Source organism: Equus caballus, chromosome 2, assembly GCF_041296265.1.
Source record: "Equus caballus isolate H_3958 breed thoroughbred chromosome 2, TB-T2T, whole genome shotgun sequence".
NCBI classification, from domain to species: domain Eukaryota; kingdom Metazoa; phylum Chordata; class Mammalia; order Perissodactyla; family Equidae; genus Equus; species Equus caballus.
Window position 1 is genome coordinate 122,443,762 of NC_091685.1, and position 12,447 is coordinate 122,456,208.

General features: G+C 37.1%; 1 protein-coding gene across 1 annotated transcript in view; it reads left to right on the plus strand.

Annotated features, from left to right (window-relative positions):
- Nucleotides 1-12,447, plus strand: part of COL25A1 (collagen type XXV alpha 1 chain) — a 435,527-nt gene that overhangs the window by 228,038 nt on the left and 195,042 nt on the right. Inside the window, exons 3-4 of the mRNA XM_070261593.1 lie at nt 8,224-8,268; nt 10,239-10,246. Of these exons, the coding sequence (XP_070117694.1) occupies nt 8,224-8,268; nt 10,239-10,246 (53 nt within the window). The remainder of the gene's footprint in view (nt 1-8,223; nt 8,269-10,238; nt 10,247-12,447) is intronic.

The window sequence follows — 12,447 nt, forward strand, 5'->3', positions numbered from 1 at the left end:
TAGCAAGTAGCAGTCATCCATCTGACCAAGTAGCCATTGTATAGAAATAGGAGGCAGGCCGTTGACCAAGTGCAGCAGTCTGGAAAGCTTGGGCTGGTTGTGTCCAGCTCAGACTGTGGAGCCTGGGTTGGAAAATGAGAGGGAGCGTGGTAAGTTGCAGAGCACTGTGTGTGGAACCAGGAAGCTGGTATCTGCTGTGCAGGGGACCCTCTGAGGGTTATTTTCATCCCTCTTGGCCTCAATGTTATCTTTGCAGGGATGTGAATCATTGGTTATAAACTTACTTTAGCCAACGAACTTTGACTGCAAGTGGCTGCAATTCAATATGGCAAATAGGGGCTCCTCTGAGAGTCCCGTATGAAGCCCAGTGTGGAAACTTTTGGGCTGTATAGCCTGCTGGGTATTTTGTAGTGGAAGACATTTTATGAGTAAGGAAAAAAAAAAAAATTAGCTACCATTCTACTTCTACCAGGTATTTGCTGTTTAAGCCTTCTACTTTTAACTGTGGAATAAAAGGCTTTGGTCCATGTTAAAAGAATTTCAGGCATTAAGCAGGCAGGCAGGTGGGCGGACTTGGGGAAGGCTCTGAAATTAACCTCTGCCTTCTCGTAAGGTTAATCCGGAAGATCTGAAGGTAAACCTGGTTTAGTCTTCGGAGAGTAGCTGGAGGATTGGGGATGGTGGCTCAGAAAGGATGATCTCCTCTGTGCCCAGTCTGACCCCTCCCTCCCAGGAGCCGTGTGCAGCTGTTGGAGACCTATTCCTGGATGGGTTGGGGTGGAGGGGCGTCCTAGGTTTGCACACATTTCTCCTCTTGGCCTCCGTCCCGCAGCGTGCATCTGCACAGGGGTCTTCTCCATCTGCCCGCTGCTTCTCATTCACTCTTGCCCTCGCTGACCACAGGTTCTATCTCCTGCTCTTTCCTTTGCCTTAACGTTTTCTGTGTTTCTGCCAACAGAATTCTGGATCTTTGCTTTTTGGAAACCAAGACGTTTCAGCTTTTTATTAGAATGTGTCAAACTGTTTAGAAGTCTTACTATTTTTATTGAGGAATATGACAGTAATATGACAAGGAAATAGTTTACTAAGCATCAATGCCTTAATGAGAGATGAAGGAAACAGTCATTTAACATACGTATGTAGCACTTTACAATTTTCATCCTCACAATAATCATATAAATGTGGTAGGGTATTTTCATTTATTAGATCTTTTAGCAGACAAAAATCAAAGAGGATAATTGGAAGTTAGCTTAATTTACACAGTAGTGAAAACCTGTAATTCTTTTAACACTTCCATATTCTTTTCTTTATACTAAACTGCCTCTTTGACTGTTACAATTGGAAGGTAATGTTAATCTCTCACAATCTTATTCACATCCATATTCAGCATTTCTTGTCAAATACTCGAATACATTATCACTATTGACTAAATACAAAAAGAAAATATGAATAGAGCAAAAGAGGAAGCTGATATTTATTGAGCTCCCATTTTGCGCCTTTATATGCATTCTTTACTTCTTTCAGGGAAATTCAGTCAGGAATTAATTCTCAAATGACCCAGGTCATTAGTGACCATTAGGTCATACTGGCAACAAAGTGGCTACGTTTCTCCCTGTTCTCAGGTTTTTATAACAACACATGTAAGCCCAATCACCTAGGCCATGAGCCTTCACTATGTTTCTTTTTTTTAAAACCACTTTATTGAAGTATAGTTGACATGTATAAAGCTGTACATATTTAATATATGCAACTTGATGAGTTTGGGGATAAGTATACATCCATGAAACCATCTCTATCATTAAGGCCATAGACATATCCATCACCTCCCAAAGTTTCCTCCTGCTCCTTTTATTATCATTATTATTATTATTTGGAAGTAAGAAAACCTAACATAAGATCTATCCTCTTAGCAAATTTTCAGTGTACAGCGCAGTATTGTGAGCTATAGGCGTTATGCTGTGTGGCAGAGCTCCAGAATTTATCTTTTATAACTGAACCTTTGTACCATGTGATCATCACCTCCCCATTTCCCCCTTCCCCCAGCCCCTGGTAGTGACCATTCTATTCTCTACTTCTCTGAATTTGGCTATTTTAGATTCCACATATAAATCAGATCATATAGCGTTTGTCTTTTTGTGTCTGGCTTATTTCACTTAGCATAATATCCTCTAGGTCCATCCATGTTGTTGCAAATGTCAGGATTTCCTTCTTTTTTAAGGCTGAATAATATTCCATTGTATCTATATACCACATTTACTTTATCCATTCATCGTGGATGGCCATTTCCATGTCTTGGCTATTGTGAATAATGCTGCAATGAGCATGGGAGTGCAGGTATCTCTTCGAGGTCCTGATGTGAATTCCTTTGGATAAATGCCCAGAAGTGCTAGATCATATGGTATTTCTAATTTTAATTTTTTGAGGAACCTTCATACTGTTTTCCATAGTGGCTGCACTAATTTACATTCCCAGCAACAGTGTACTAGAGTTCTCTTTTCTCCACACCCTCACCTACACTTGTTGTCTTTTGTTTTTTGGTAACAACCATTCTAACAGGTGTGAGGTAATACCTCATTGTGGTTTTGATTTGTATTTCTCTGATGGTTAGTGATGTTGAGCACTTTTTCGCACAACTGTTGGCCATTTGGATGTCTTCTTTGTGGAAATATGTATTCAGATCCTTTGCCCATTTTTAAATCCAGTTATTTGTTTCTTTGCTATTGAGTTTATGAGTTCTTCATATATTTTAGATATTAACTCCTTATCAGATATATACTTTGCAAATACTTTCTCCCATTCTGTAAGTTTGTTTAATTTTGTTGATGATTTCCTTTGCTATGCAGAAGCTTTTTAATTTGATGTGGTTCTACTTGTTTACATTTGCTTTAGTTACTGTGCTTTTGGTGTCATATCCAAAAAGTCATTGGCAAGACCACTGTCAAGGACTTTTTTCCCTATGCTTTCTTCTAGGAGTTTTATGGTTTCACTTCTTATGTTTAAGTCTTTAATCCATTTTAAGTTGATTTCTTCTCTTTGTTTCTATCCACATGATTTCTGATCTCCAAAAAGCAGACAAAACCAGAAATGTGTGTTGAAATAGGAAGCATGAGGTAATAACAAAACAAAACACCCAGCTGATTATGAATTTTGAAGCTTTCTTGAATGCTTTGTGTGTGTTTAATTGTAAGTGTTTATAAGAGGTAAAAATGTTTTAAAAATATAAATAAAATTCCAGTAAAAAAAATCTCTTTTCAGAGTACCCAGAAAGGTTACATTTAAGCTCAGCCTTGAAATACTTATAGGAGTGGAGAGAAGTGAACAGATTCAAGTAATAGGAGTAGAATTGATAGGTTTCGGTAATTTATCTGATAAGCCAGATAAGGTAATCCAGATATTTGCAATAACAACCACCCCCAAGACCACAGGAAGGCCCGTGTAAGGCATATGTTTACTTCTAAGCACGTATCTAACCTTAGAGAAGAGCCTTATCACAGGTGTGTTCATCATTAGTGAGGAGTAGAGTGTTCCAACAATATTAGTTGTGGGCCAAAAGAGCTGGCCTGGCTTAAGACACCTGGCTCTGATGTGGTTTGATGACCTGGGTCTGTCTGCAGTTGGGTTTGTCAACACTAGTCTTTAAAGCATTACCCTTATGCCTAATTTTTACTGATAACTCTCTCAGGCTGACAGTTTGCATCATCTTTCAAGCAAAAACTGTTTTCGAAGCATGAACAGTACCACTTGTCATGAATTTTCTTATCGTGAAGAGCAATGTGGTTTTATAGCCTTCCTCTGTTTTCTGTAATTCATTCTTCCTTTCATGAATACTCTGCTCATAAGTTTTCACTTCCTCTGTTGCTGATAGCTTCTGCTTTTTCTCTTCCCATTCATATTCTTGAACCACTGTCTTTTGCAGAGTCATGTCTTTCTGCTGATAGAATTCACTGAGAATTTCTGCTGCAAGGATCTGGCCAAATTCAGTGAATAAGAATCAGGTTCCAGCTTCTGTATTTGTTCTTACAGCTCACGCCTGGCTGATACTTGACTGCTCAGTTTGGAATGGAAACGGTCGCTATCTTTTCCAACTATTGTTCACATTGGTTTTGCTTGGGAAACATCTCTCATTTGTCTCTTTTGATTTCTCATCTTCTCACTCTGGTGACTTGCCAGCTATCCATTGTCAAATTCATCCCATCCGTACCATTTTCTATTATTTTGCCCTTAAATGCAGAAGCAATATCAAATACTCTCATCTGCACAGTAGACATCTTCAAAACTTCTATTTATTCTCTTTGTAAGAAATATCTTTATCTAAGTCCTCCTGAGAGTTTTGTATAATTTATTAGTTTACTAACCTCAGAATAATGCTCACTCCAATCTTCTGTTTCCTGTAGTAATTATAACATGCTCTTCTCAAATCTAGTGTTTTCTTTGTAAATCCTATAAAGTTTAGATTCCCATCTTCTCATAACTTAGTTGGCTTCATTTTCTCTCTCAAATATTATTACATTCTTTGTAAAACTTTATCATATTCAATAGATATCTGTCTTGCCAAGTTTTCCGTTGTCTTAGATCCTATTCCTTCTCAGTTCTCAACATAACGAGCAGCTTCGCGGCAGCATTTGTTTCATTTCTTGAAGTCTTCTGAGTGAATGTTTAAGGTAGACATGTTCATGTTTTGATTTCTTCAAAAGATATTATTGTTTCTTTGATCACTTTTTCATAATCTATCTTTAAAAAATTATTTCAAACAATTTTTAAACATTTATGCAATTTATTCTTTTTGTCTGATAAATTCTACTATTTAAAAGGAACATGCTTCAGGGGGAAGATGACAAATAAACTAATTCCAATAAACAAATAATAATTATAGACTTCTAAGACTTGTCATAAAACTCAGGACTGGGCCCTTCTGGCACCTTCATTGTGGGTGAGACAGTGGTCAGTCTAAGTACCACCCACTGTAGTCTTCCCTCTGGTAGGTCCTAACATTTTCTCTTTATCCTTGAATATTCCTAAGTTTAAGTGTGATTTATTTTTACTTGCCACTCAGAGTATGAGTTCAATCTTAGGACTCTTGTATTCAATTCTGGAAAATTCTCATCTATTATCTGTTAAACAAAGGCTTCTCTATCACTTTTTTTGGGTTCTCCTTTCGATGGTTAAATTTTGCCTCTTATAGATAGATCGATTGATCAATCAATAGTGTCTTAGTCTGTTTGGTTTCTCTAACAAAATATCACAGACTGGGTGGCTTATAAACAGTTTTTCAGAGTTCTGGAGGCTGGAGGTCTAGGATCAAGGCACCAGCCTGGTCGCCTTTGGGTGAGGGCCCTCCTGGGTCATAGCTCGTGCCTTCTCACTGTGTCCTCACATGGTGAAAAGGGCTGGAGAGCTCTCTGGGTTCTCTTTTATAAGAGCATGAATCCTATTCATGAGGGTTCTAGCCTCACGACTTAAGCACCTCCCAAAGACCCCACCTCCTCATACCATCATCCTTGGGGGTTAGAATTTTGACATATGAATTTTGGGAGTACACAATCATTCAGACTATAGTAGGTAGATAGATAGATATAGATAAACAGATATTGGCTCTGTCTCTCTGGGCTGCGTTCTGCATCTCTTACCTCGATTTTCTCTTCAGCCATATCCAGGCTAGCATTTAATTAATTTATCTTTTAAAAAAATTTCAATGACTGTATTTTTCATTTTCAAGATTTCTTAAGGGTTCTCTTTCAAGTCCATTTGTTCTTTTTTTCTTTGCTGTTTAAATTTAAAATCCTTTGCTCTTTAATGAGTGTTACTTCTTCATTTATCTCTTAAAGCATGATTAACATACTGACCTTTGTCTGATGATTTCTTAAAATTAATACCTGGACAGAATTCATGATCCTCTTGTGAGTGCTGCCTTTCTTAGCATTAGATTTCCTCGTGTGTTTTAGAATTTTGGTTTGTATACTCAGTATGAGTAGTAGGTATTATTATTATTATTATTGGTGTAGTTTTCTCTCTGTGTGTCTGCCTTTCTTTCCTCTGTGCTCACCCTTTTTTACCTAACCATTCTGTGTTGGTCTTTAGCTGACCCCCCAGCCTTCTAGACAAGACTAATCTTAAAAGTGGCATTTCAGGACTCCGGTCTCTGAGTTGTGTTGGGGATATCATAGAGTTAGGCATCAAACCAGCAGATCCTTACTTCCTTTTCTGACTGAGAGATCATGTCTGTATTCTTCAGTCACTAAGCCAGAGACCAAGGTCTTCAGCACTTCTAAGCTGCTGGCTTGAAGAAGTGAGTCTGGCTCTGGTTAGAGAACTTTTGTGTGTGTCTTCTTCAGGAATAGTACTTGTGGCCGCCATTCCTACTTCTAGAACTGGAGTTCAGCAGGCTCATGGTTTTATCACTGCTCTCCACTTTGCTTTTTGGTCCATTTCTGGCCTGTGGACATGCCCATTTCTTTTTTGTATACAAATTCTTCTAAATACCTTTTCTCTTTTTATAATTGACCATGTGTTTTGAGTAGAAGGAACAAATCAGAGCATAAATTCATTGTTCATCTTCACAACATGCTACCAACAATTTTTCATGTGTAATATTTTAATCTTCTCAACTTCTTTGCCTCTTTATGGCAGGTATACATCTTATACAGGCCCTATAACCCCTACTGTGCAGACTGCAGACATCATAAGTTACAGTAGTTGCTAAATACTTCTTAGTTTAAGTGATTTTGTAATAGAAAAAAATCTGATTCCTACTTTTAAGGACATTGTATAATATCAGAATATGTCAATATATGTGTGTGTTTGAGAGAGTATATAAATATATTATTTTCATACCTATTAGTGTCCTACTGGGTTTATTTACCTATTTATATGATTCTCCTCCTGCTTTCAATCTGGCCAAGAATACCTTGAATTATGATTAAAATGTTTCCTTATTCCAGAATACAGAAAGAAACCTAATATTTCTAATGACCATTCTGGACTCTGCTGTAAAGCTGCTTCTCCTAATATTTTCAACTAATTTTATTGTTTAATTATTTTTAACCTCTTACAAAACACAGATGGCCAAACATTCTGTGGAATGGCTGGAGGGGAAACTTACTAGCCCACCAATGTTTTTATTTCTCGTGATGGTGTTTCCATGTGGAAATCGGTGGCTCAGGATCACACTGAGAGTCAGCTGGATGCTAAGGCCTGTGCTGCTTGTGTCCTGAACTTTCTAGAGTTTGGAAGTCATCAGTCTACCTTAGCAGCTCATTCTTTAAAGCCAGGCAGTTCTGTGTTTTCCTTGGCCTCTTTCATCCAGCAAATATTATAAGACCTCAGTTCTCATTGTGGGCTAATTATTCTCTTCTATTTGCCTGAACCATAATTCAGTGGGAGCTATTCCTACCCAAGGGAATGAAGGCAGAAATTATATAGCTGAGAATAATGGCTTGAAATAATGGCCGTGAATGTCCAGAATCTCATGCTATGTCTGATACATACCAGCTTTGTGATCTTTGTAGGCAACACACTGAAAAAAGAGTTTTTTCTCCACTTTTGTAGTGGGATCATTGTAAGGACTAAATATTTATTGCATGACAAGAAATGAGCTAGCCCCTTAGACAAATGAGGCCTATAGTTACTACCTAAACACTTTCTAATTAAAAGGATGTGATTTTAACTCAGCTGGTTCTCAATTAGGGAAATTCCAATATATATATATTCACATTTAATAAAATAGAAATATGTGTAAGGATTATTTCCATTACTAATATATACATTTAATTAACTGCCAACTAAATATTTTCGAGAGAATCATGATGGACCTGACTGAAGAGAAACTATAGTCGTTTATACTTAGGACTTTTAATTATTAATATACTGAAACCTTCAGAAAAGAAATTTTCCTAAGAAACATGAAATCTCAATACCACCAATTTGCTTAGCAAGCCTTTCTTTATTTATGCTATTGAGCCAGGATGAATAAAAATTCCGAATCTTTAGTGTTCTGAAGTAACACTAGGTGATTAGAGGTCTCATGTAGCTTTTATAATTAAGTGAAGCTTAAGGGTTAGGTTGAAATACCAAAGATAGTGCTGGCCTTTACAAATATGTGGTCCCTTTCTTGAAATTGTGAGTTAAAAACAGTGATAAAATATGTATAGGAATTATTTACTAGCCATTTTGGAACCAGAAAAAAAAAGTTAGATCACATTCAAAAATTTATTCTTTGTATTTCAGGCCCTCCGGGGAAACGAGGTAAGAGGGGCCGAAGAGGAGAATCTGGTAAGTGTCTCTTTCAGCTGCTCTGTGTCATTCATGTTCTGGTTAGGTTTCTGCATCTGTTCCTCCTAATTAATGATTAGATTGTCTAGTTGGAGGTTGCGTGTGTGTGCTTGTGTGTCTTTAAATCTTCTCTGCTAGACCTAGAATGTTTTTTGTCTTCTCCTTACGTCCATCAAACTGTAGGAAGGAGAAGTTGGCAAAATATTATTAATTACAGTTTCATAACCACTGGCACCCAGTTTTGGCTTATTTACTGTATCAGGTTAAGCCTGTCCTTTCTGCGTCCGTTGGAGGATTTCTCAGCTGCACGCAGTGTGGCAACATCTCCCCTGCCTCCCTCTCTGTAGGTGGTCAGTGAATGTAGGTTCTCTGTGAAAACATCTGTCTTGGGACACTGGGGCACATGTCTTGGAAAGCTTTATTGTTATTTTATCCAACTGGTACAATTTTGTGATGCTTTTACTCTCATTTTTTTCAAAATTTGAGAATTTGTGTTCCTCTGGTATAACCCTAGAATTTTAGTGATGACAGCAGCCTTGGCAATCAATCCAGCATTTTCATTTTGTAGTTGAGGAAATGGAGGCCCAGAGCAGTCAGGTGGTCGGCCAAGGCCATGCACTTTTTTATGAGCAGAACTTGAAACTCAAGCAGTTGTCCTGACGCCCGCTTCAGTGAGTCTTGGCTTTCAGGCCAAATCCTTACATACAAAGGGAAGCAGAAAAGTCAAATAAAACATTTTTTGAAACCAAGATATCCGAATGACTGAGTTTGCTTACTTTTTTACTTTATAAAGTCTAAGACTCCAAAAATGTAAATAACCATGAGAAGTCAAGATAAGAAGAAGGTAATTTAAGGTTTGATTCTAGTGTGCTAAGAATTGTTATTTTCCAGTATTTTCTATAAGTATTTATCAGTATTAAAAACAACCAATTACTAAGTGTCAAATAGTAAAAATACTAACCTATCAAAAAGAGCAGACAGCAGATTGGTTTTTTTGGTCTCATTTCCTCTTCCTTTTGGAAAAAAGATGTCAAAGTAAAAAGGATTTATGAAAATTCAATAATTTAGGCAGTGTATCTGCTTAATTCCTTTAAGAGTATTCTCAAAAGTTATCTTTAAGCCTCATTGAGTCTAAATAATGGAAACTGGTTTGGATAGCCCTTCACAAAGTACAAAGTTTTATAATGGAAGCTGCTTTGTAAGTTTGTTTTGAGGAAAAAAAATGATGAAATGTTGGTGGAGTCAAATAACCGCTGAATTGTTCTTTGTGTCAAAAGAAAGGGGATTGGAAAAAAACAGTGAAAATGCTGCCCTTTTGTAAAGTTTTATAGAAGATACAAAAGTCAATTCCCAACCTCCTGGTTACTTAAAACTGGTGTTTTAATTAAGCTGATGGTGTGCAAAATATTGAAATTTTCTTAGATTTTGCCTGTGTTTTGATGAGAATACATAGTTTTAAAGAAACATATAGACATCAGGATGTAGTCTTTTATATATTGACAATGCTACTGAATGAAAAACATTCTTAGAACAAATAAGGGATACATTTCTGATTTAGCCATTTTACCAAACTTAAGAAAGTTGTATATCAATTCTCTATAACTGGTCTGTCCTGGGTGACCAAAGATCTTCCTGATTCACATTTTATCTAAATATTTAGGTATATAAATTAGGCAGTCTTTTCTTAAGATATATGAACCTCTCAGTAATCCATAAACAGGCATCAAGGAATTGATATTATTTGAAATTTTATGCAAAATTTTGTATGCAGAAAGATGTAAATGCGTTTTTCTGATATGGTCTCAAAGGGTCCATGACCCCAAAAAAGATTAAGAACCACTGAAATCTAAATGACTTCTATGTCCCTTGTATTGTGCTGATGATTATGTCAATCTTTCATTTAATCTTAGTATTTTGCGTATTCACTAATTCGTCTCTCCCTTTTTCTTGTCTCTCCACCCCCACCACAGGTCCTCCTGTAAGTATATTTGCTGCATTTGGGCTCTTCTACATTAATCAGGATCACGTATGTTAACACTTTGCTAAAACATCAAAATATAGTCTATATTCCAATTAGAAAAATGTTACTGATCTTTGAAGAATACTTAACTTCTGGAAATTATTTTTTAAGTAAACTATTTTGTACATGTTGGAATGTAATGCGCGTCAATTTAAAAAAACTTTATTTTTAATACGATCACAAACCAATTACTCTCTTGGGAGTTTTGGAATAACTTATGAAGCTCCTACTATTAAATGCTTTTCCTGGAATTCTGAGGTTTCTTTTGCAAGCAAATCTCCAAGCTATTTCACACTTCTTTTTTCATCTGTTTAAACTTGTATCTGAAATATTTGCATTTGCCAGTCCACCAAATGTAGATGGCAACATGATCTTGGAAGTGATACCCCCATGGGCCTGGTCCAGTCCTCCCCCGTCAGGCTATACTCCTTTGAAGTCTATTGGAGCTTTGCCTGCATGAAGAGCCTGAGATGGAGCCCCTGGAGAGATGCCCTTGCTTTTTCCTTTCCTTGAGTGGGTCATAGCTGCAGCATTCCAGTCTGCTTTGCACTCACAGGAACAGATTATCTTGTCAGCTTTGAGCTAGATGTGTTTTTGAGTAATATCCTGGATATCTGTTGTCTGACCCCAGTGTTTGTGTTGTGCACTGTGCATTTACAGTAGCCATGATCATTGGCCTTGAAATATTTTCTCATCCTGAAGAGCCAGTTTGCTCCAAGATTCACAGACTCCACATTGGCAACTTATCTAACAGGCCAGCATGGTCCGGGGAGAGGGGCTTAGCATGTACTCGTTTACTTTATTCAGAGGAAGCATTGGCTTCCAAATATCTTTTGCAGTCTTCCTGCCACGTTCAAGGATGGAACATAAATCATGTTAGAAATGACTTTGCTTCTGTAACTGACTTTCAGCTCTTGCTTAATGCTAGGCAGATGGCATGCCCCAGGTCTAGGACACTTACTCTTTGGCTTCATATTTAAGCCTCTGTCTTTCAAACTAGAAACAAACCACTACTACCCAGAGGAAACTCTGGAGATTACAGCCAGAAGAGAGTGTTCAAGGCTCCTTTTTGTGGATGTAAGTATCAGGCATGCCGAGAGGTTGTTAAATCTCATTTCCGCCTTACGGTGACATTCAGGATTCTAGTATTTCCTCTTTGGTCCTTCACAAATTTAGGCATCTGTGTAGCTCTTGCTTTCTCGGGGTCTATTAGTCCAGGTTCTCTACATACTTATTAGATAAATAGAAAAGAGAACGACTATGTTTTAAGCTGCTAGTATATGGCAGGTAGTGTTTTGGGCCCTTTACACACATACTTTCATTTTGTCTCGCAGCACTCCTCTGATGTCACCATTCCCATTGTTGGTGAGGAAACGGAAGCTCATGAAGGTTGATTATCAACAGTTGCCCTGCTAGAGAGGGTTTGCAAAGTTGGAATTCCACCAGATATGTCTGATTTTAAACCCTTTCTGCTTACCAATTATCCCTGTTCCCTATGAATTAGAAGTGTGTGATCACATGGATCATGGTCACGCAGGTTTGGCAGGCCATGGGTCAAATCATATTCCTTGATATAAATAATTACGCATAGTAAAAGCGTGACCAAAAAATGTAAAGTGGCTAATTTATAAAGCAAGCGTTAATACTGCCCCGTCTCAACTGCATTTTAGAGAAGTTATGATGTGTTTAGCGAACTGCATCAATCCAAAAAATAAAGTATAATCATGAGTTTTCATACTGACTAAAAGGTAATTCAAGTCACTCACATTTGATAAGATAAAAAACCATTGATTGTGTAAAAGAGAAAAAATAGATATTGATGATGCTATTTTTACTAATACAATGGAGTCTTACCATAGTACTTGGGACCCCATATCAAGGGTGAAATATCTTATAATGGAATCCTCTTGAGCCTCTAATTTATAAATGCCTATATATGACTTTCAAGAGGTATTTGCCTTTCATCAAATTTTGCTTTATAGTAACTGGCTTTAGAAGATATTTCCGTTATATTTCTTGCATCTGAATAAAAATTAATGAACAGTGGCAAGACCATGATTAAACAGGTTTATCAATGGTATATTTCTTGAGATGCAATATCCAGTTTTTGATAGTTTAACTTGTAGTGACCATACTCTTCCTATTTTTAGCATCATTTA